At 38.5% G+C, this 25,992-nt stretch overlaps 1 protein-coding gene across 5 annotated transcripts in view; it reads left to right on the top strand.

Annotated features, from left to right (window-relative positions):
* Positions 1–25,992, top strand: part of CADPS2 (calcium dependent secretion activator 2) — a 575,679-nt gene that overhangs the window by 507,136 nt on the left and 42,551 nt on the right. For 3 of the 5 annotated variants that reach the window (XM_053926174.1, XM_024555170.3, XM_024555169.4), the window contains 6 exons: positions 6,331–6,472; positions 6,598–6,717; positions 11,150–11,305; positions 12,653–12,800; positions 13,508–13,522; positions 19,213–19,287. In XM_053926174.1, the coding sequence (XP_053782149.1) occupies positions 6,331–6,472; positions 6,598–6,717; positions 11,150–11,305; positions 12,653–12,800; positions 13,508–13,522; positions 19,213–19,287 (656 nt within the window). The remainder of the gene's footprint in view (positions 1–6,330; positions 6,473–6,597; positions 6,718–11,149; positions 11,306–12,652; positions 12,801–13,507; positions 13,523–19,212; positions 19,288–25,992) is intronic. The other 2 variants (XM_024555172.3, XM_024555173.4) reach the window with 1 other exon arrangement.

The raw sequence follows: 25,992 nt of genomic DNA, 5'->3' as shown, positions 1-25,992 counted from the left end.
TAGTGATTTTTATCTCAGTAATTATTATTAATTGGATCTTGGCTTAAATTATCTGTTGGAATCTTACTATTAAAAGCCTATGACAAGTGTTTTTATAAATGTAAGATACTTTTTGGTATATAAATAATCAACACTAGTTTATTAATTATTGGAATGTTCAAAATAATTGGGCACATCTGCATCCCCATTTTACCATTTATTTAAGCCTTTTGGGGGTTTTTGCTTGTTTGTTTGTTTGTTACTGTTTCTAATTGTACCATTGGGCTTGATGTCATGGATGCTTCGTTATTTTCTGACAAGGTGATATTTGGAAACAGAATATTTTGGGGAAAAAAGATTATTTTTATCAACAAAGTAAATGCTGGTCCTCCATTGAAGTTCTTGCAGGCACTATTTGAGACTCCTTCTGAGCAGTCCTTTCTCCTTTCACACCTCAGCTACCATGTCAGAAGCATTCTTAGATGAGGTCACATTGAGAACGTGCCTTGTGAAGGCTTGATTTGGACAGGTGGCAACCCCAAACCCTACCCTACCCTTGTTAAACCATATGGAGAAGATAGAAGCACTCATTCTGGTGCCTGGGGCTACATATTAAAAGGGCTTTTGACAGTGTCTGATAGGACTGGAATGCAAACTGGCATATGGGCAGCTGAGAAAAGGAGCATACGTTTACACACAGAAGTACACTGGGGTATGTATTCCTGTGGGCTTGCCATTTGAAACTGAATTTTCTCTCTTTTCTTTGTCCCTCAGTATGTGCTTTCTTCTTATTTTATTTATATATCTCTCTTTCTCCCGCTCACTCTCCCCACCCCTGCCTCCCTTCCCGCTCCCCTTTCCTGGATCTAGTTACTAAAGAAATAATGCTAATTGCCAGTTTTCTAAAACCTTGGAATATGGGTTTATAACTTGATTTTTTAAATATAAAAAGAAACACTGTACTGAAACATGAGCAGACATTTGGCCAGAATTCAACACTTGTGACCGGTCTTAAGAAATATAGGGAATCTCCATTTTTCCCCCTAATTTTGCAGGCTGTAATAGTTTGCTACCAAGTGTCATGCCTGAACAGAGAAAGTTCTCCCTTTGCTACCTTCATTAAAATAAGAGACACAAAGTAGCCAACATTCATATTTAGTAGAATTTTTAGCAGTCTGATTTTGGGCATATGGTTCAAAAATAGGATTTCTCATAACGTTATTATTTAATACCACATATTTTTATAAAATATGAAGAGATGCACATGCATCAATAGGTTCTGATAGTCTCCTGAATAACAATGTGGTAGTCTTACTATTCTATCCAAGTAGTCATCTATTCACCAAGCATTTGACCGCTCGCTCTGAGCCAGGGACTTTGCTGGATACTTAGAATACAGACATGGTCCCTGCTTGAAGAACCTTGCAGTCCCATAGGGAGAAAGAGACATGTAAGCAAGTGCAGAAGTACAACGTGGACTACAGTGGAAGCCTGTACAGGGTAGAGAGTAAACAGGGAAACTAGTAAGTGGGCAAGGGGACAGACAGGCTTTCAAGAAAGGTTTGGAGGAGAAGATGTATGCTTGAACTGAGTCATGAAAATCGTTATGGTTGGACCTCAGGAAATAGGCGGATCGAGCAACAGAAATGAGCCAGAGATGTCATTTTCAGACAGGCCATGGGTGGCTTTCAAACCACGCTAAGGCTGTTGGAGTTTGCCATGGTGATCCATTAGAGGATTATAATCTTTAGAAGGGAAATTATTAGTTTTATATTTTAGCAATCACTCTGCTTGAGATTTTAAAGAGATGAATTGGCAGAGGGAAAACTAGGAGCCTAAAGACCAGTTAGGAGATTATTGCATTATTCAGGACAAGATTTGAGAATGCTGGAACTAGAGCAGCAGCAGGAGTGATGAAGAGAGGAAGGGGAAGTGTCAGAAAGGTAATCAGGATATAAAGTATGCAAGTCCTCTTTGCTAATTGGATGCAGGAAGTGAAGTGAAGGCCTGGGGAACAACTTCCAAGTTGCTGGTGTAGTGATAGGATGGATTATCTCTATCCCTCTCTTGATGGGAATACAAGAAGAGAAGGAGACTTATTTAACAGGATAATGGATCCAGTGCTCAAGTGTATAAAAAAGAAAATGCTGCTAGAAATACATTTGAGTCAACTGCTATTTAATTTTAACATCTTTATGACATTTTCAACCTAAGTGCCCATCAGCAAATGAGTGGATCAAAAAACTATGGTACATTTATCCAATGGAATTCTATGCAGCAGAGAGAAAGGAGCTTCTACCCTTTGTGACAGCATGGATGGAACTGGAGAGCATTATGCTAAGTGAAATAAGCCAGGTGGTGAGGGACAAATACCATATGATCTCACCTTGAACTAGAACATAATCAACAAAAGAAAAAAAGCAAACAAAATATAACCAGAGACTTTGAAGTTAAGAACAATCTAACAATAATCAGAGGGGAGGGGGGAAGGGATAGTGGGGAGAAGGGGTTTCAGGAACTACTAGAAAGGACACATGGACAAAACCAAGGGGGAGGGTGAAAGCAGGGGAGGGAGGTGGGTTTGGCTGGGGTGGGGTAGAGGGGTGGGGAGAAAATGCAGACAACTGTAATTGAACAACAATAAAATAATTTAAAAATTGAAAAAAATCTTTATGACATTTAAGAACAACATTGAGTATGATTTTCCTTATGTGCTTCTTTATTTTAACAAACTATGATAAATAGCTAATCTCTAAATGTATTGTAAAGCATCATTTGAACTTATGTGTAGATGTAATAATTTGTCACATAAGCATGAGTTTTGGTCTTGGGGTAGTAGAAAAATAATGACAGTGCTTGACAGCACCTATCAAAACGTACAGCTGAAGATTCTTTATATTTTTTATTAGTGGCCATATGATTTGAGGTTTAGGCCTCCACCTAGATGCATAGCAATGTGGAACTGTGCTGCTTTCACACAAGTTTCACAGCTTTAATTCATTTTTCAATTCATTTAATATAATAGTTTTGTTCAACCTCTTGTTTTTTCATATTGTAACAGTTTTTCAGAGATCTAACTCTTGAAAACATGTAATCCATCTAAGATATGATATAATGTGTTGGTCATTTGCAAGATTTTTTATACCTAAAACAATCTGCTGTATCACATTTCTAGGTCTTAAAAGACGCTGGTGCGATGATGGTAGGTTGGACAGATGCATGAGTGGACGAACAGACCGATAACAGTTTGTGGTAACAAATGTGAATGATGATAGAATTCTATGGAAGTCAAGAGGGGACTGTGGCATAAAGTCCTTGTTCTACTGTCTAATAACTAAATGACTTGGGCAAGTGTCCTAAATTCTCCATGCCTCAGTTTCCTTATAGTTAAGATTGAAAAATGTATAGTTCCATGGTTCTCTCATAGAGTTTTTGTGATGATTCGATGAGAGTATGCATGTCAAACACTTAGCACCATGCTCAACATTCAAAAAGCCAGTGACGAGGAGGAGGAAAAGGGAGAATTGTTAAGCAGAGATCTAATAAACACAGATGTGGGCATATTTTTTAATTTGCTCACCACAGTTGTTTAGATGGTTTGAGTGAGAATGTTTCATCCTTAATGTTCAGCATTCGTATTTTGTGACATTTAGTGAAAGGAACTGAATTACATGATCTAGATCTAGCTACCTTCTAGCTTTATGATTGAATCTCCAGGAGTAAGTGAAGCTCCTTTCAGTGTGCTAATGAAAACATCATTAGGATAACATTAATCTTCTAAAGAAGACATATATCTTTAAATACAATTGTTATTCCCACTTTAATAGGGAGTCTTTTAACATACAGATAAGCCAGGAAAGATTATTTAACCACAAAAAAATACTAAACCATACCAGCTAGAGATAGAAAAATATCATTGTTGTATTTCCTTCTGTATTTAAAATGACTTCCTACTCCACTTTCATGTTTCCATAGCTTTCCAGCCTCTGACAAATTTCAGAGTCACTTCATTAAAGTAATATATGTTGTAGGAATGGCCGTAGTCATTCTACCGTGGTGTCACATATTTTATCCAAATTGGAAAAAAATCTATTTAGGCTTTTAGGGTATTGTTACCCTGGAGAAGATTATGTATGCTATTGACATATTTAACTGAGTTGAGTATTTTATAAGAGTACTGTTAGAGTTGCTAGTAATTAGATTTAGTAACTATAAGCATGTCTAGCTATTCAAATCCACTAGAGTGAATAAGATTATTCAGGGACTTTTTCTCACCTTCCACTTCTACACTCTAATCCAAGACACCGCCATCACCACCACCATCACCTTCCTCTTCATCATCATCATCTTTTACCTGGTCTTTTGCAGCAAAGAACTGAGCACTGACTACCTTCTCTGCTTCCACCCTTGGCTGTCTGCTCCATTTTTCACACAGGAGCCAAAGAGATTTTATCCTGTCACTCCCCCACTAAGTAATAATAAAAACAATAATGCATCCCACTGCACCCCATACAACCCATACTCCTCGCCATATCTATCATCTAGACATCCATCACCTTAGATATTCTTCCCTCTCCCTCACTCTACTCCTGCCACACGGGCTTCTTTTTTTTTTTTTTTAATTTTTATTATTGTTCAAGTAAGGAGCATAAAGGAAAGAGTAAACAAATGAGACCTCATCAAAAGAAAAAGCTTCTGCATGACTGAAGAAAACATCAGCAAAATGAAAAGGGGACCGACCATATGGGAAAACATATTTGCCAATAATACCTCAGACACGGGTTTGATTTCCAAAATATGTAAAGAGCTCACATGACTCCACTCCAGGAAGACAAACAATCCAATTAAAAAATGGCCAAAGGACCTGAACAGAAACTTCTCCAAGGAGGACATACACAGGGCCCAGAGACATATGAAAAGATGCTCAGCATCACACTGGCTTCTTTGTCCTTTTTTAAAGAACACCAGCTTATCCCTCCCTAAAACTTTTGTGCTAGCTGTTCCCTCTACCAGAAAACCTTCCATCCAAATCTCCCATGGATGACTCCTTTGTTGTTTGGTTGCAATTAAAATGCCATGTCTTAAAAAATACGTTTCCAAACCACAGAGCTATTTTTTAAATGAACATGTTCTCATTTTGAGGGTTATAAAAAAATCACAATTGGGTTTAGGGTATATGTTCACTTGAAAAATATGTACCATCTAAAAATTACAAATTCTTTATGAATATTCCTTAGTATTTTCCGACAGATTGTCTATTTTGTCATGGTGCGGTGTAGGCACATACTGATTTTCTTAGGCTGTTGGGACCGCTGTAACAGAATACCATAGTCTGGGTGGCTTATAAACAGCAGAAATTAATTTCTCATAATTCTGGAGACTAGGAAATCTAAGATCATGGTACAGATAGATTTGGCATCTGGTGAGAGCCTGCGTAATAGACAACCATCTTCTTACGATGTCCTCACATTGTGAAAGGGTCAAGTGATCTTTCTAGGATCCCCTTTATAAGGGCACTAATCCCATTTTGGGGGGTTCTGCCCTCATGACCTAATCACCCTCTAAAGTCCTTATCTCCTAATACCATCACACGGAGTGTTAGGGTTTTGACCAAAGAATTTGTGAGGAGGGGGTTGGACAAGAACATTGTCTATAGAACTGACCTATGTTCCAATGACAGTATGTGCAGAGAGTGGTCCATTCTCTGGTGGAGGTGGGTGCACCATGCACAGGTCCTATGACTTTGTAGCTACTTTAGGTAGGAAGTTTCATACCACAACTCATTGAAGACAAAAGGACAACTGAAAAATGCATGTGATGTAATCTATTTGTAAAGACACACATGGGAGACTATTTTTAAAAAGAAAATCCACAAATAAAAGTGAATTTAACAAGTATTTCTCTTAGAAGCAATCAAGCTTCCCTCCTAGAGTCGAAAGTTTAGCTCTCTGGTGATACATAGCATAGCACAGAGCTCGTAACTCTGTATAATTTCTACATTTACATGCGTCCAGACCTTTAGAGGATCCAGCAGCTCCCTTGAATCTCTAGCGAGTGGTCATATGCCTCATGTGTTAAATTTCTCAGAAAGTAAAAACATACGACTTTCCAGGAATATCTTCTACAAATACAATCTACTTGTGTTTTTGAGAGCCATATATAGAAGGTCAATTATACTTCTTTATCAGTTTTCATGATATGATATTCGATATGAGGAGCAAGATGCGTTACCATCTATAATGTATCTGTTCTTCTGTGTCAGACTCTTTCAGGAAAAGTTTTTTCACCTATATTTTCCAAATGCCTGATATCATCCCTCTGACAAACACTGTTTCTGCTTGACTATTTCAGCACTTTTATGTAATGGAAAGTTTCACAAACACTTGCAAGAAATCTTTGTGCCCTTGGTGGTTCGCTACGTCGATCTCATGGAGTCCTCCATCGCCCAGTCAATTCACAGAGGTTTTGAGCAAGAGACGTGGCAGCCTGTCAAGTAGGTATCCTGCCTAGTGCCCATACAGCATCTGCCTCTTCTGTCCTGACCGTGTGACTTTACACATGGCCATCTGTAGTTATTGCTTACGGTGGTCCCTTCCCACGTTGTTTGTTTCTTTACAGGAATATCGCCAACAGTCTTCCCAATGTAGCTCTTCCAAAAGTTCCAAGTCTGCCTCTTAATCTTCCACAGATTCCTAGCCTTTCTACTCCCACATGGATGGCTTCTTTATCTGAGTCCACGTGTGTATTCCTCACTTAATTTCCTAGTGGTGTGTTAGCTAGTGCATGGCCTGGGCTGCGTTCTATGTAGATGTGTTTAGACTGCATGGCATTTGTCATTGTTGGTTCAGGAATACTGTTTTGGTTGTTTTCGTTTTTAAGCTATTAAGCTAAGCTTAGCACATGGATGATAAATGGTGCCTTTTTTAAAATAGTCACTGGTTTAATGTAGCTCATGTGTAACATATGGGGCAAGGGTCATTTGGTGACCCAGGTTGTAGACTGGCTAAGGACATAACCAGAGTTCTCCAAATTCAGACAACCGGTGTGGTAAGCAGGGTCTGGGACCCTGAGCTGGCTCTAGCCTCGTGACCGCCCACATGACCGCTCTCGTGTGTGTAGAAAACCATCGTGAGAACAGTTTCAAGAATATAATCTTGTCCTATTTTTATCTTGGTTTAAGAAACAACTTTGCTGGGTTCAGAGAAGGGGTTGACCTTTATTTCCCAACACCAGCAAGGTGTTCCTTTGTCCTTTCAGGTGTCAGTTGATGTGCCTTGTTAGTTTTAAATTAACTTTATGTCACTGAAAACTGTATTTATTAATTCCACATTGTGAAGAGCCTACCGCAGATTCAGTAAGTAGGACTCATTAAAGTGGGAAGGACGTGGTCTTTCAAATAGATCAGTCCCAGATTTAGATCCTAGTTGATTAATTTTAAGTCTTTCTTAGCTTTAGTTCCCTCAACTCTAAAATGGATGCAATACTTAATCTTAAGACATTCTTGTTAGGATTTTTAAAAAGCTATGAAAACTACTTGGCACATTCTAGGTTCTCAATAAATGATTACTACTATTTCACCTCATAATTGTTATTGCTATAATTATTATTATTATCATCAGTTATCACCATAATTATTATTAACAGTATGGTTTTAAAGAACATGACCTTCACAGCAATCAAATGAACCAAGTAATAGCCCATACTTGGCCCAAAATATATGAAGTCAGCTAGAAAGAATAATAACTTGGAGAAAAACAGCTATAATTTATTATATTTCAGGTACAGTGCCAAATTATTTTTTATTGTTTTATTCTATTACAGTTCTGCCAATTATTTTCCTTTCCCTGCTCCACCCAGCCCAGCCCTCTCTCCTACAGTCAGTCCCCTGTTCGTCGTCCCTGTCCACAAGTCATTTACTGCACTAAGCCTTATAACAACCCTGTGAGGTAAATGTTATTATCTCCACTTTACAGTTAAGTAAACTAAGTCATAAAGAAGTCAGGAGACAAATCTGTCCAATATCTCACAGTCAGGAGTGAAATAGGCAACATTTGAACCCAGGTTTGCCTGACTTCAGAGCCCTCACTTATCGTCATTCTGCGAGATTAGACTGGTTGAGACCTTGTTTAGTGTCCTTTCTGCCTACCCTACCACCACCAGTCAAATCCATCCCCAGTCTAGTCTGGGGATCAAGAGAAAAAAACAGAAGAAATGACCAAGAAAGAGAACAACTTGCAAAATAGTTTGGCAATATTTCTGCAAGTTAAACATCATCACTGTAATCATAATATTTATTAGGACATTAGGTTACATGTGACTCTTCCTCGTAACGCTTTGGGCCATTACAGTGCGTCAGGGGGAGTCTGTGTGTGCTCAGGGATTGCTAGGAAGTACACGGAATCGTTCTAAGTGTATGATTTTTTTTTGTACTTCTTTATACTGTTCAAAAATTTAACTTCTTTTCATCCGCATTTATCATTTGTTTAAGAGTCTTGATTTTAAACAAGAACACTATTGTGGGCAGAACCTTGTGAAAGTTAAGGGATTTTTGTCATCATTATTTTATTAGCTTTGAGATACGTGTGGACCCTGAATCTCATTTTTGGGAGCCCTTTGTAAATTGACCTGTGTCTCAGGACAGGAGTCGTGACCAGTTGTGGCTTTGTAGATGAAGTGCTTACACTTTCACCATTCTGGGAAAAAAAAAAATATGTTTCAAAGTTACTGACCATTATCTTTACCTGCCAAGATGATCAGCATTAGGCTCTTTGTCAAAGTGGTAGAATTACTTATAATGTTATGATGTCATTGCAATTAGTTTTTTGAATTTTGCTAGAAAGCATTAAATAGCAAAAGCATTTCCATTTCACATGTATAAGGAATTAAAGTACAAGTAATGGTTAAGTGAAGATTAGTAATAACAAAGTAATCATGGGTTTGAGGCTATATCTCTACACACTAATGTATAAATCACCTTAGGAGGTGCTTCCCCACATTTCTCCCTATATATAATAATATCGTCACTCTGAGTTTTTCAGTTCTAAAAGTGAATACCAGTAAGATAAGTATCTTGCTGGAATTTTTAGGAAATTATCTGAGTCTGTTATTCACATTTGAATTATTTAATCTGTTAATAATACTTTTAGGAATAAGTCACTCATTAGAAATAATTTTAGAATGAAAAAGTTCTGACAAAATGGCAGGTTAAATATACCAGCTTGAGTGCAAACCTCTTGACATTTTTTTTACCTGTCTATTTAATTACAACAAACACTTCTTAATTACATTCCCAATTAAGCACACTTATTGTTCAGAAACATATCATAGCATTAAAGAGCAAAAGAAACATATATCCATATTCTCTATAAAAATGTAATTGTTACATATTATAAGAAAGTCCATTTTTAATAGAATTCTACCTTTACTATTTGGGATTTTGTTATGATTATGATTTTTGCTGTTGTTGTTTTGCGATGCTGTTAAAGAATGCATACATGTTTCAAATAGCTCCTTCTATTTCTCCTGAGTAAAAATTATTAGAAGTAGATTTGCTTCTTCACCAATTACATTGCAGTACTCTTAAAACACAGATCCTCTAGTCTACCAAATATTACAATGTGGATATAAAGAGGTGTTTTCCTTGGTAATTTTTTTCTCTGATTTTTATTATGTATAGTGCAAAAATGAGAAGTAAATTTTTTTCAAATATTTTTCACAACAATATTAGCATTGTGTTGCTCTGGTTCTTGTGGGCACTAATTATTAAGGTTAAGAGCTATTTAGTGAATCAAGTGCTACGGGTCATTTCAGTGCTTTGCTGATTGGTCCCTTGAGACTTTAACTCTGAGGACATTCTGGCTGGACAAGGAATCATGAGGAATTACTGGCAGAATGGGAGGAGGAAAGCAAAGGAGAATGGTGATGGAGCTGAGATGCTGAGGCATGAGGGGTGGGGGGCAGGGGACCAGAAATAAGGTTTTAATTAGCCAGAGCAGGAGGTGATTTTTTTTAAGCTAGCTAATTAAGATATAGTTATCTAAATAATGTGGCTATTTAAAATAATCTTATTTTTTATAAAATTTTCCACCATTCACTTGTGATGAGTTGATTTTATTTTTTTAATTTTCTTTTACAAACTAACAATCTATATAAAAATATAAAATTAGGTTAGTATAGGTTAAGTAATTATTGGAAAACTGAGGAGAAATGAATCATACAGCCGCTTTTTTTTTCTTTTGTTCTCTTTTACATTCAAGTTTCAGTATGTTTTAATGAAGGAGTATTTTACTTTAAAAACATCTGTTTCTCTACGAGGCTGTATTTGTGCATAAAAGAACATAAATAGTATTATCCTTTGCCCCAATATTATATGTACTCTGGTGCAAATTATCTTCATCCATAGAGTAAAATATAATTTTACCATAGTAGATCTTGGCTCCACAGTTAGAGAGCTGTAAGGACCTGAAATACACAATTTTGCTCCAACTTAAGAGCATTGTGAAGGTCATTTCTGTGTTAGACAATACCTTGTGCTGTTAGGTTTAATTGTGAGCTAGCAGAGGCACAAAGCATTTCAAAATAGAAGTAAGATTTTCTTCCCAACCTAACCTGTTATTTCATGTCCAGTACCTGTTTCATCTTTACCTGTAACTGAGAAGTGTAGGGCTCTGTGTGCTACACACCTGCAGACAGACAGACGGCAGTCATCCATCATGATGGCAGAGGCACATACCCATGGGGAGAAGAGTGAAGCCAGTAGTTGCTGTCATATGGATTTACTCGCATAAAACACACTTTCCTGAACTTCTTGAAGGAAATACTTATATATTTGATCTTTATCCTAGAGATTAGTAAAAAAACATTTGAAGTGTTTTTTCTTTTGTACGCAGTTTGATTTCTTTACTAAAGCATCCTTATCCATCCTTATCACACCTTTGTATGAAACCTTCCTAAGGTATATTTATTTCTATTTTGTTCTCCTTGCCTTGCCTTATACATTAAGAAGTGAAAAAGAAGCACTAGAAGGCTGGACAAAGAAAATACTGGTCACTAGAGATTTTATGTGGTATCTCTTCACTGATGGCAATTCATACAAAAATGGGGGGCACATTGTATTGATCTACAGAACTAACAAGTTCATGATGTTCTCCATTTTTCCTTTTTCTTCTAGCAATGGCTCAGCAACATCCGAAGACCTTTTTTGGAAACTTGATGCATTGCAGATGTTTGTCTTTGATCTACACTGGCCAGAACAAGAATTTGCCCACCACTTAGAGCAAAGACTCAAACTAATGGCCAGTGATATGATAGAAGCCTGTGTCAAAAGGTAGACACGTGTTTTCAAGTTACTGCTTAGCATGCCAGCGCCCAAAAACCACTTTTCACCACATACCTGTTGTGGAATTGTCACCAGAAAGGTTCCAGTATGTACTACTATTCCAAAATTTAATGAACATTAGATTCTCTGACCTAAACTCTGGGGACCCATGTAACTCATAAACTTGGCCTGATAGTTTTTGGGGGTCTCCTAACCATTGCCCTCATCAGTAGCATCCACACCACATTAATCATTTCTGTTGTGTTTCTTGTTCCTTCTCTGGGAATACTGTGCTTGAAATTCCCAAGGCAGTACTTCCCCAGACACACGGAATAGGTCTGTTAAGCACTTTGTGCATCGCGTACTGTGTCTGCGTGCTGTGAAGTGGCACGGCAAATCCGAACCCTGATCGGTGCCAGCACTTGTTTTCTGTATCCTCTATTCCCATCACATGGTTCCCAGGCATCCTGCTCATCCTTCAAAACTAACCAGAAATAAGTTATGTAGCTTTGGATTCTTCCAAATGTGCTTTCATTTTTTCATCATCCTTACACAATCAGCATTGCCTCCTAATTAGCCAGGCATAGTTTTTTCATTGCCCATGATCATGATATGTGCAAGAACAATGTGGGGCAGTGTAGTGCAATAACAATGCTGGTTGGAACAATTGAATAATCCCGAATTCTTTAAAGCTAGAAAATCCCGTCGTTTGCATAACAATGGCCTTCCAAGGCAAGGCTGTCGATTAGATTTTTTTTTTTAATCATATTCATTGTCTGTGATTCTGATGTCTCAAATCGGTGGATGTTCTTTGGATACTTATCAAGACCAATCTTAAATAGCCTGTGATGTGATTTCTTTCAAAAATGTAACTGCAACCTCAGGTATTTGAAAGAGAAACTAAGTGATATACACATTTTGTGTTGTGCATTATGATGTTTTAGTTTTCCAGACTTGCACTTTTTTGATTTGGTAATAAATCCTCACAAGGAGGATTTGTTCTGCTTTCGTGCAGAGAAGCAAGTGATTTTTCTGCCTGGATATTAATTCAGGCAGTTAAGTGAAATTTGGAGGTTTTTCCATTAAAGGTGATACACTAAACATAGGAAATAGCTTCATTTGGGTAGAGATATTGCCTGCGTGACTGAAAAATCTCTGTTTAGTAGAAAATATTACAGCCTGATCTTTCACATGAGACACCTGAAAAGAAGAGCATCCCACCCTAGCTCCCAAGCACTGCCACACTCCTTATTTGCATGTTTTAAATTAGCATCTTGTAGTGTTGATTTCACTTTTACAAAACAGGTGGGATGTATGTCAGAATTTCTTACTCTGAATTCATGTTTTAATGACTAGAACAAGAACTGCATTTGAACTCAAGCTGCAAAAGGCAAACAAAACCACTGACTTGCGCATTCCAGCTTCTGTGTGTACCATGTTTAACGTGTTAGTTGATGCCAAAAAGCAAAGCACCAAACTCTGTGCCCTGGATGGAGGACAAGAGGTAAGTGGATGGAGTGTCCCAAACAGAAACGCAGCACTGGTGCCCTGGCAAAGGACGATGCTGTCTGCAGAAGTCATTCACTGAATTCGATCACAAAAGACCACGTTCTCCAATACAAGCGATTGGTCTTTTCTTCACCCTCCTATGGAATGCCCTTTATCCCTTGTTTCTGTCAATTTCTTCTTTTTTTATGAAGACTGCCTAAAATTTTGCAAGTGGCCATTGAGTTTCAAATATGCTTTTTAATAGGCTAGGTGTTGTGTGTTTACATAAAGCTTGCTCTTCACAAGCAAATGAGAACGCTACCTGCTTTGTTTATACAAGTCTAGCATATCCAGAGTTTGCATCCAAAAGACAAGCCACAGAAAGTAGCATAGGAAATATTTTATTTACAGAAGAGTTTCTATTTTTTAAAGAGCAAGTTGAAATATAATAGAAAATTAGACTTTATTCTTTTCAATAACTATCCCATTGTTTCAGTTTTATAAACATTTTGTTTGTGTCTACATTCAGAAATACATTATTTTACCCTATGATTTATTTTTGTTGAGAGTCATGATTGGGTGAGTTTGGATCTGTTTTTCTTAGATTATCTGTTTAAGTTGGCATTTGTTGCCTTTTATCCCATTGTAATTACTTTTCCATCATTTCTTTACTCTTCCCTATGTTCTCCATCATCGTCTTTTTTTTCGCATGACATGATCCAGTTTGGTAGTCAATGGGTAAGTTTCATTTTTAACCACATTCTCATTTAAATTATTATTTTCATAAATGTACATTTTTATGTTCACCTTTTCAAATTAACATAATTCCATTTTCAGGTTTTTGGTTTCTGTGTTAGTAAAATGCTAATGGCTTCCTACAATATAGCAATAGCCCCAAAACACATGAAAGCATATGTAATACTATTACACCTTAAGTAATGTTAAGAGGAATGTTTCTTCCCACTAGGCTGCAGAATCTACAAACTTAGATTTTTTTTAAAGATAAAACTATGCAAAACCAAATGAATTCACTCTCGTTTAAAATAAGTTCTAAGTAAATTCAGAAGCAGAATGATTATTAACATTTTCAAAATACATTTGTCTTATATATGCTTTAATAGTAGAAAAATTTAAGAGTGTGGGGCTTTAAAGGACATACAGCATTGTGAGAGTAACCTCTAAATTCAAGGACCGTAAAGGCACTCCCAAGGTCACTTCAGGCAGAAGGACCCAGTTGTGGATTTCAGTGAGGTACTATCTCTCCTCCCACTCACCGCCTGGGAGGTAACCCCCAGGTGGTGAGTGGGAGTCGGTCAGGGAAGAAAGAGGCAGGTGGGTGTCAGGGGCCTTTCCCCTCCCCCACACAAGGTTTCCTCCAGGTACTACACATCACCTTAGAGGAACATGGTTTGAAAACCTTTATGCATACAGAATTGACTAAATTGTATATACATTTATAAGTCAAAATGTTTTTGCTCTGTATGGATATATTAAATCTTACAAGTCTCACAGTTGACACCTGGGAGCCAAACTCAATCAACTCTTTACTGGGCTAACAATTCTCATCTAAGCTAAAGGGTTTAGATAACTGTGAAAAAGGATGAGAAGGCCCACCATTTGTGAATTTATACTTATTTAACCCAGATATAGACGTCAGCTATTTGACCACAATTTATGTGTGTATACACATATCTCCTTTGGGCAATTCAGGGGGGAAAGATGTATTTCTAATACCATAGTGTATGATCTTATATATTAAGTGACTGATATGTTAGATTTGTAGAGTGTTCAGTAATTATTCTCTAATCATTTACAACCTGATTTACTATCTCTAATTATCTGGATAAAAAGGCAGCTGATTTGGATATCAGTGGCTCATCTTCACCTCCTCCTGTTTTTCAATACTCAGATGTAAGCCTTTGATTGTCTGCTTGAGAATATTGTCTCAAGTTTCTTTGTAATAAGCCCATCCATTTCTCATCAGGTTTATAGAATCACCTTGCCTCTTCCCACTAATACTGGATTTATCCATTTGTTCTTAGTTTAGCATACACTGCAGTACCTAACACACAATAGACACTTAGCAAATATTTGTGGAATAAACACACCGATTTGTTGTCACTGCTTTAAAAATCCTCCCTGTCAGAAGCAACTCTGGTATTTAAAAAGAAACGGGCAATACACAAATGACAAAACATCAGTGCATTGTCAAATGATTCTTTACATTAATAGGTGGATGGTTTTTGAAGAGTAATCTGCTACTGTTCATTATGTCTGCACCTGTACCTTCTCACCAGAGACAATTAATTCCCCACAACTTTCACACAATTAATATGGTTCAAAACGTCCAGGTGTAAAACCTATTAGCAACCCTGAAAAGTGGTAAACAAGAATTTCAATGCAAAAGAAGGATTTTATACTTTGCTTTTAATCCCCAGTAAATATACCCACATAATTACACAGGCTTTCCTGCTCTGTATGTGCTGAGATAAGTTACGGAACTGTTGCAAATTAGTAAATATATCACATGCCTAGATGAGCCAGTGGGCCCCCTTCCAGACCATTTGTAAGCAACAAATAAAGTTGTTGAAAATACTAGCTCATTACACAATTTGGAACCTTGTAAAACACAGGGTCCAGCAGAAGGAAGTCCTGCCTGAGTGTGGTTGGTAGGGTAATAATATGGGTGTAATGATTTATAGTTTTAATTTGAACATTTCACCTAAAATGTCATATGGTGTGCTTGAATGTGATATTGTTATGTTATAGAATTACATGCTTATGATTTTGTAATAAAAGAGGGGCATTATTTGTGCTGGACCCTGTATATAAGAGCATGCTAAATCGATAAACCTGGCAGAGATGTCTTCTAAATTATAAGGGAATTACCTGTGCATATCTCCAATAAATCGTTACGTTGTCATCATCAAGGGATAAAACCTTCCTGACTCATTACCTACAAGGCAGCCCCTTCTGTGCTCCTGAGTTATTATTACTCTGTTTTCTTACATGGTGCAGGATGATGCAAACCTGCTCAGCCACAGCCCAGAGCTGTGTAATGGAGTGATTAGTGAGGGAATGATCAGCTCCTGTGACAGGTGTGTGTAATGAGTCAGCAATCTCAGGCCAGTCCCTCGGGGACAGGTGTTGTGATCACAGAACCACCAGTGTTTAGAAATCCTTATTATCTCTCCCTGCAGAAACGCAGGTGACTGCATGGGCCTTACACAGTCACCTGCCCTCACAGCCACTGCACCCATGGCCCATCCACTGAGGATGAAAGTGCGTTAATGGTGCCACTGGCAGGGATGTGGGTATCAGGGGATTTACCTCTAGTGGATGTGTTCTCAAGTACAGTAAAATACTCCCATTTCCAGAACTACAATCCAGTATGTTTAAAATTCACCAAAATCTTTTAAAAATGCTGGATTACAGTGGCACTTGATTAGTGTTCACTTCTTGTGCATTTACCTAAGAACAGTCCTGTAAAATGAAGGTATTTACCAGAGGGTCAAGTGGTGGGGGGCCAGGGTTTCAGACCTGTGCCCGATCTCTGAATTCCCCAGGCTCCATGAAGAATTCCTCAAGGGTCGTTTTTAACCTAATCCAGGGTTGTCTACTGGGAAATCAAGATGCCAGGTTTGCTTTTGAGGGCAGATGTGGAGAGAATAGTCTACGAATGGTCTGGAACCCACCAAAGCTCTGGTGTGTAGGATTATGGATTGAACCTGAAACAGTCTAAGAATTTTATAGCTTTTCTATTGTTACACATAAAAGCTTTGCAGAATTTTGTCAAAATTAGGTTTATAAATATAAATGAAAAGTCCATCAATTTTAGCTTAGGTAACAAATGTCTGTGCAAATAAATTCTGTTCCTTCCTGTTTGTTTTCTCTTTTAGTGTATTCATGTTTGTCTGGCTCCCCTGATAAATAACTTTTTCTAGCTAATCTTCTGTTATCTATATGTGGCATGTGTGGGTTATTCTCTTCACAAAATGCATATATAAAATAGGAAAATTGAGGCCACCTCCCCATTCCTACCCACAATGCTCCTGGACTACCTGCACCAACTGTGCAGCTAAAGCAGATTGTGGAAGTTCCCAACAGCATTCGCATTTAATACTAATGTCGGTCAGAGCTAATCAGACAAACTTCCAATAGCAAAATGTGATCCTATGCAACCCTAACAAACCTTACCCTATTTGGGTTTGCCCTTTAAGAGGCACATTTAAGATGCATACTTTTCTTCCTTTCTTTTTAACTTTCCCTCCCTCTCCCCCTAACCCCTTCTCCCTTTCTGATTGTGGCTAGACCAGGTATCAAAACAACAGTCTAAAAGTATGTATTATAGGAGACTTTTATGGCATCCGGGGTCTGTGGCTTTCCCTGCCTTTCAGTAAAGAGGGACCTCTTTTATGGCTCATCTCTTGATTTTAAGAATTGCCAAAATTGGTCCAACCTTAAGGTTTAACATGTAGAAGCTGTACTACTTTATATCCAGTGGCCTTCTAATGATATTTGATTACTTTTGAGGTAAAAAAAAATGAAATTTATGGCAAATAGAGATAAGCAATGGAGATAAGGCATATTTGAGAATACAGAACTGTTTGGAGGTCTGGGTGCCTCCACCCCTGACTCTTCTATAGCACTTTCCACATAAGAGAGCTGTGAGAGGCTAGAAGCCCATCTGCTATCTTCCTTTCTATTCTGCTCCCTACTGAATAGGGAGCCTCAGTCTGGCATTTCCTTTCCCCCTGCTGCACAGACACAAGTTTGGAGGGAGAAGGAGAGAATGTCAAGAGAAAGTGGCAGAGAGGAGAGCAGGGACAGAGCTTATTTGCATGAACTCCACCTCCCAGTCAGCTGAGGGGCTTCAGCTGGAGGGGCTGAGGGGGTGACTTTTTTGTGTGCCTGTGTCTGTGGGGGGCTTCTGGCCTTTTCAACGACCAACCAGCTTCTTCAGGCTCTTTCTTCTCTACCTTTTCTTTTTCTTTATTTTCTCCCCTTTTGCCTCTCTTCAAGCTTTCTAAAAGCAAAAGTGTCATTTGTTCCATTTGTTCTCTGCAGAGCACAAGTTTGGGAATCAGTAAGGCTTAAAGTGAGACACTTAGCCCTTCATTTTACTGGATAAAATGCATGCCCAGGAAGTTGCACGCTTGTACATGCCTGTTAATTTCATACCACTTATCAATACACACACATGGGCAGAGAAGGAAAATAACTCACGCGCTCCAAAATTATCCTTCCTTTCTTTATTATTTATGCAGGTATATGACCATTAGTGACTGTCGGAGCTCAGGGAAGGAATCATTTTCGTGTATTGCAAAGCAGATCTAAGTTGATGTTTTGTTCTGTATGGAAACTTTGAGACATGTTTTCAGAAGAAAAAATAGCTTTCAAAAAGTTACATCTTAGCAAACCATTCAACCAGCAGCTGTTAAGTTGGTCTAATGTTTATACTGACCTGAGTACTTTTACTCCATGCATTATGTTAGCTGTTCCAAGAAGCCTTGAACCATCAAGATAGGGTTAGTCTTTACAAGTCACATTTTCTGTGAAGTGGCTATTGGGGACAATTGGCTGTCAGATAGATGCTTCTAAAGGAAGAATTACTGTTTAAATGAATGTGCCTTCACATGGCGCCAGAAGCCGAAGCTCCTGCTAATTTAAGAATGGAACTCTCTAGTATTCTCTAAAGAAAACAAACAAACAAAAAAGATTCTTTCAGGTTTATTTTAAATACATCTCTTTTTTTGCATTTACTTAAAGGCGCCTTTATCATGAGGGAGCAATAATAAAATGATGGGGAGTGAGGGCTGTTTCATTATACCTTTTATGGACTATTAATTTGTTACCATCTATTCACCTTTGTTGATGAAATTTTAATTTTGCCCTTGTTTGAGCATATTGTAAGGATTGTATAAACTGCTGCTCCCTGCACTGACAAAGAAGTCCTTTTAGAGTGAACAATTGGGAGCTCATTTTATTTCTAGAGCACATTTAAAATAACTTATTGAATGAGAGTTGTCAGACATGAAATCCTGTATTAATTAAATCTTTTTCTAGTCTTTTTGCTTCTCCAGCTAAACCAACCCTTTAGAAAAATACATGGCCACCTTAATTATAGAGGAGAAGACAAAAAGTATCCTTCACATTCCTCTGCCTGAATAAGAATAAAAACTCAATTCATCTGTATAATAACCCCATTAGCTGCTTAACTCAACAGTGCACATGGGAAAATTTTCAAACAACAACGTGACAAGTGTTGATTGGGTAGATCATTTTCAAGGTTTTGTTCTTCTAATGTTCAAAATGATCATTTTAAGTTAATCTGATATGTCATAACTACCAGCTTTAAAGCATTTATGACTTATGATAAAAGTTTTGTGTCTACATTACCTAATGCATCTTTGTCTTTTAATATCTAGCAACAGTACCATTCAAAAATAGATGATTTGATTGACAACACTGTAAAAGAAATTATTTCACTGCTAGTTTCAAAGGTAATGTATTATTTGTTCACCTTTTAAAATCAAATTTAAAAATTGTTTTCAACTGAGAATCTTTCGAAATATCTTTCTTATGTCTCTAAATACTAAATTGAGAAATAGTAGTTTCAAAAATAGGGGCAAAAAAGTTCAAATTTTAAGAAAAATTACAAGCAAAATATGAACTCTCTTTGTCAACAACTTTTGATATTTTGTTTATAATGAGTTTTGGGTTTACTTGCCATTGTTATTCTTTTAAAAACAACTCTATCTTCCAGTAATGCTTTATTTCACGTTCATGTTAAACTGTTTGTGTTCAGTCCAGGGTTGATTTGAGTAATTATCATTCCTTGAATGTAGCCTGTTTGTTGTGGTACTCCTTGGGTTTCCACCTTTAGTTTTCTTTTTAACTCGTTCCACAAATCTCTGCGACTTTCACACTTTGGGCTTTAACTATATGCTGAGGATTTCCAGTTTTGTCTTTGTGAGGAAGTGTGGAATTATGGTTAAAAGCCCAAAGAGCAAGCGGAAGTCACTGAAGGATTGGAGAGGCAGGGCGTAGGGTAGGGAATCGATCCTATTTCCATTGTAAGACTTATTTGATTGCCTGCAGCAAACAGACTAGAGAAGAGGTAGTGGCTGTTCATTGGTCTCTGGTAGACTAATCCAAAAACATTTAAGATATACAGTGGACAGAGATGCTATAGACTGAATGTTTGTGCTCCCCTCCCTCAATTCATATGTTGAAACCTAATAGTCTCCAATGTAATGTGTGAGGAGGTGGAACTTCGGGAGGTGATTATGTCATGAGTTGGAGTTCCCATGCATGGATTACTGTCCTAATAAAAAACACCCCTCAGAGTTCCCTAGCCCTTTCTGTCTTGTGAAAACACAGCCAAAGACAGCACCAGCAAACCAGGAAGTGGGTCCTCACCAGACACAAAATCTACTAGCCCCTTGACTGTGTGGACTTCCCAGCCTCCAGACTGTGAGAAATAAGTGTTTGTTGTTTATAAGCCACCCACTCTATCTTATTCTGTTATAACAGCCTGAAAAGACTAGGACAAGGGGTCGGTGGTGAGAGAAAGGAAAACATTAAAAATTACTCCTCAGTTTATGGCTTGAAGCACAGGATGGCTGTTGATGCCATTACCTGATGCAGGGGTCCCTGGGACAGGAGCACATTCTGAGGGAAAGACCAGGATGTCAGTATTGGACATGCCGAGATAAGCTGCCTCTGAGACCTCTGGAGGAGAAGATGCCAAGGAGACATTCAGATATTTGGGTCTGGAGTTCGGAGGAGGTGTATGTGATCAAAATATCAATGTGCTTCTGAGAGTTCCACCATTGGACATGGGTCTGTATCAGTGGCTGCTAATCTCAGGCGTATAACAGTTCCTGCTATTCTCATACATATCCTGTAACTGGAACCCCTATGGAAGAAGTGAAGAAATTGAATAGAAAAAGTGAAAAGCCACCTTAAAGAAAGGGGGAAAAAAAAACCCAAAGATACCTCTAGCCAGCAAAAGACTTGGATGATTTTTACCAAGAAAAAAAAATGATGGTAGCAACATTAAATTTTAACAAAGAAACCAAAAAATGACAATTTTTTGCCACCTTCTATTAAAATTAATTAAATTGGACAACAAGTGGGATGGTAAAGGAGCTGGACTCTTCCTATTTCTTCATGTTCACAGCTAAGTCTCCTTAAACAACTCAAGTTTCCTCATCAAAAAAGGAGGAGGCAATGAAAAATGTATGCCTACAGCTGATCTCAGTCGAGAGCAAATGTGTGCATTTCTGTGCTGAGGCCTCTGAGGACCTGTAGCGCACGGTGCTGGGGCTGGAGCCCCGAGGTCATCTCACATGGATATTTGTATAATGGTTATAAGATGGATCATTACATACTTTTATGTTTATAAGATATATTTAATGTTTTCAATTATATCTTAGGTAGCACCCTAAACTACAACACTGATCAAAACAAGGCTGTTCTGAGTGAAGAGAGGAAGGGGCCCAAAGCCCTACCAGTGTGGCCTCCTCTCTCAAGGCAGAGGCCTGATCACCAGAGTCCACCCCAGGGTGCAGTCCCCTTGTTCACAGGTAAAGAAACAGGGTCCAAGGTCATACAGTAGGTAGCCACCAAGCTAGGAGTTGACCCTCAGGGGCCCTAAGCCTGTAATCTTCCCACAGTACCACACAGAACTCAGCAAGACCAGAGAGGAAAGGATAGAGCTTCATTTCCAGTTTCCTCATGCCCCCTTTACGTCTGGGTTGTACTGACCAGCCTGTGTGCCCCTCCTATAATATTTGTTGCACACAGGCATGCATGCTGTGGGAGCAGCTCGGGCGGGTAGACGGGCAGAGCAGCTGTCAGTCAGGTAGATGAGAGTGGAGTTCACTGTGGGTAACATGAGGAGAACAGAATCCACTGTGGTAACGTGGGGATTCCACACAGACACTGGGAGGGAGTGATCAAAAGAGCGAAGAATGAGAAAATGACTACTCCCATGATGCACTCTGGCAATAGGGGCTCAGTGGATTCTGGATATGAATTAAAAGATCACAGCAATATATTCAACTCCCTAACTCCTCAGTTATTGCAAAAATGGATTTAAGAAAGAATATGCACTTTGTCATTTAGTACGTATCGATATAGATATATAATTGTATAGGTACAACTATACATACACACAGATATTCTTTCTAATAATCTAGAATATTCCCCCCTGAATTTCTTTAAAGAAGGATATGGACAGAGAACAAATTCAACCTGTCTAGATGATGTAATCAAAAATCTTTCCAGCTCAACCTGATGAGATTAATTTGATTAAATTTACTTTTTGGATCAAGTCCATGTACTCAGAAGACACCTATTCAACTCCAAGTATGTGTTTAAAAAGAATAACACATTATTAGGAGTCATTAGGAAAGAGGAAATACAAAATAAGTCACTATTTGTGGGGCAAGGGGAAAAGGAACAAAGAGAGAAGTGTGGAGAATCCACCAACATCTGGGCCCGGTGTGATATTTTGGAAGTTGTCTTAGGTACTTTCTAGAACACGGTATGTCATGAATAAATCTGTGCTGTCAGATACTGTCCATTCCTAGTACAGACATGGGTAATCTGAAAAGATCTCCTATGAGTTATTGTAACAAGGGTTCAAAGTGGAAGTGGATTCACAGTTGGAGAAAAGAGGGTGAGGGAAAGACACTTGCATTGTATCATAACACTACTATTATTTCCATTCAGGAAGGAAATCTGTTTTCTTCCAGCCCATGGTATTCTGGTTTCATGTGAACTTTTAACAATGCTAATTGGTCCTGATCTTACCAAATAAATATAAAACATCTAATAGATATCTCCAGCCCCACAAAAAGCACCCCCTCAACAATCCATCGTATTTATGGATGAATCTCTTTCCTGTGGAAGATTTTATAATTTGCAATATCAATGATGCAGATGTCCCTTGTTTGCTGTGTTTTGAACCCACTCAGCTACAGCAGGAATCCTCCCCATCACTTCTCAGGCTTTTTTTCTACTTTCCACACATATAGGAAAATAAATTTTATTCCCTGTTAAAATTCAACAGAAAATTTAAACCAGCGTGCCTTGTTGCAAACTCCCATGTTTTATTCTACCAGTCATTTCAAAGCACTTTCATCTTTAATTTCTTTGAGAGTACGCATGGTGAAGCAAAGTTGGTAATTACCCAGACAGTTTAGGTGTTAAATATTATTCAAACAAACCCAGTAAATGGCATCCACAATAAAGGGCAGGGAAACAAAGAGATTATAGTGTTTCCTTCTAACCAGACACCCTCAGGAGAACAGAGTGCACAAGGCGGGCCCATAAGTACTTACGTACTCCCTGAGCTGCGAGGAGAAGTTCACAGGAAGCAGTTAAAGACACAGCAACTAAACTCAGCACTGAACTGGATTTCTTTGGAATCTTGCTGTTTTGTGCAATTAAAATCCAGATGGAGAGTATATTATCATCAGTCACTCTTGATGATGATAATGGAATTTAGTTGTTATTTTATTTTAATCCTCACCCAAGGACATGCTTATTGACCTTCAAGTGAGGAGAAGGGAGGGAGAGAGAGGGAGAAAAAATAGATGTAAGAGAGAAACATCAATCCGTTGCCTCTCACACTTGGCAGTCCTGACCAGGGACTGAATTTGCAACCTAGGCATGTGCTGTGCCCAGGAATCAAACCAGCAGCCTAGGTATGTGCTCTGACCAGGAATCGAACCCAGGACCTTTCAGTTTATGGGTTGAGGCTCCAACCCAGCCACACTGGCCAGCAGTTTAGTTTTTAAGGTAGCTCTTCTGCCACATGTACCTCAACAAAAATCTTAACAGAGAATAGTCTTTCTGTAGGAACTTCATGATCCCAGGGTTGCAGCTGTTCATGGCCATGTGAGCCCTCAGAGTCCCTGTTCTATCATGCCTCCCCAGGGGCCATCTGGAGAAGGGAGGAACCCAAGAACAGGCTCTCCACCATTGTTGAAATGGAAGCAAAGAATGCTGTGACATGAATGCAGCCGACCACAGGATATAACCCCAGGCTGCTTCATACTCTGAAGAGAAGATGAGCCAGACGGGCTGCCAGGGCTGCCACAGTGGTGAAACTTCCGCCCTAAACTCATGTCCCAGCGGGCTTCCCCAAGTGTCATTTACCCACTCTGTGTCTGCTACCTTGTGGCTCAGCTCCTGTGTCATCTTGTAAACGAAGCTTACCCGGTATCCTCCAGTAGAAGTCATTGTTTCCTTCCTCCAGTTTCAATTACATTGTTTGCCCATCTACACCAGCCCTTAACACTTTCTGCCTTGTGTCTTGAACAATTATATACACCTCTCTCTCTCCCACTAGTTCATATGTTCCTGCAGGAGAGGGGTCTGAGACTCATATTTCTTTCTCCATATTAGGTGTTCAATAAAAATAATTATAAAAGTGACAATTTATTGAGCACTTATTGTATGTTGGGCACATTACTTACATTTCCTCATTTAATGCTTACAACTCTGTAGTAAGATGGTAAAGAACATGGGCTTTAGAGCCAGACCCCATGGGCTCAAAGCCTCACTCCTCTACCATCAGCCAAATGCCCTTGAAACAGATGGGCATTCCAATGCTGGTCTTATGACTTACAGTCTCAACTCTTGTTCTGCCTTTGTAGATATCATTTAATTGAATTGGACCTATTCACTGACAACCAAACTCATTATTACTCCTTATTGCTAAACAATCCTAATGCTGCCCCCATTAATTTGTGACTTAAACATAGTTAGGTTTTTTAACTTACATAATGGATAGTGATTTAGCTAATCACATCAATAGTATTAGTTCTTTCCATTTCTTTAGTAATTTGCCATTTGCACTGTCCTTTCACATAAATCATCTCTGATCTTCACACGATTCTTGTAACAAGCAGGACAGCTGTTATTTTTCCTTTTACTGATAAGTACACTAAAGTTAAATGTCTACACTGTTGCCTCATAGCCAGAGAGTGGCAGAGGTTCAAGTTGCCTTCAGATCATCTAAATCTACCCACAGGGTTCTTGCCTCTACCTCACCTTGTCCCTCAGCATCACTTACCTGTGTAAACATATACTCACTTGAAAACACCAAGAACCAGGCGCTATGCCAGAGCCTTCAATGGTTTGGGTTGTCTGGTAACCATGGCAATTGTCATACTCCTCCTGGCAATTGAGATCACCCAGCACACACTGGCTCTTAAGACTTGAGTTACAGGAGATGAGGCATTTTCCACAGAGGGCCATTAAGTTTGGAATTCCCTTCCCCTGGTCTGACATAGCCCTCGAGGCTTGGTCTCCTGGGTCTCCTGGGTCTTTGCAAAGTACATCAAGTTGAGTTAGCCAGCTGTGATTGGTAAGAAATTCTAATGGGCTGGAAGAAGATGCAAAATTGACTTTTAGTTGTGAGCAATTTGTAAATTTATGTTTTTTGCTGTTTGTATCCCTTAGGATAACTAACCAGTCACACATAATTTTCATTCTTAAAAAATTAAAATTTAGTCAGCGGCCTGCCTGATTTTGTTTCTGTGTTCTTACATCATGTCGCAAATGATGTGATAGAGAAACCTATGGGGAAGTTTTTGTTTCTTTTGCATAAACTATTTTGCAGTAATTGACCAGCCACAGAGAAAAGATGGTCTGCTGTGCACTCTCAGTGGGCTCTCCGGTCACCAGAGACCAATAAGCCGTGTCCCTAGAACTATTACCACTTTGTTGAAGAAGCTGCTATGTGAACAAGAACGAGCCTTTGTTAATTTCCCTTTTCATATTTAAAAAACCTTGTCAGTATTTTCCCTTTGGGAGTGTATAATTTGTCAATAGTGCATATTATTTTAGTTTTAAAGAGAAAGGATATAGGGCAGTAGTCCTTATTAATCTCTCTTATTTATCTTCATGCCAGATCTTAACATTTCTACTCAATGAAATAAAACTCTCCATATTTTAATTGTTACAGTGTATGTGTCTTAACTTTTATTCCATGGAAATATAAAATTTTAGAAATGTAAAGCACTTTTGAAACTCATTTTAATTCCATGTGTCCCACCCCCCATCATGCGTGTGCGCATACACGGTGCACCTGTGGGGGAAGCTGATTGGTGCAGTGGTTGGCCTGAGCTCACGTAGTATAGTCAGTGACAGCATCAGGACACATTCTCAGTCTAGGGCTCTTTCTGTTG

This window comes from Desmodus rotundus, chromosome 6 (assembly GCF_022682495.2).
Source record: "Desmodus rotundus isolate HL8 chromosome 6, HLdesRot8A.1, whole genome shotgun sequence".
In the NCBI taxonomy this organism is placed as follows: domain Eukaryota; kingdom Metazoa; phylum Chordata; class Mammalia; order Chiroptera; family Phyllostomidae; genus Desmodus; species Desmodus rotundus.
Note: the sequence above shows the minus strand (reverse complement) of the source record. Positions and strands in the feature narration are given on the sequence as shown.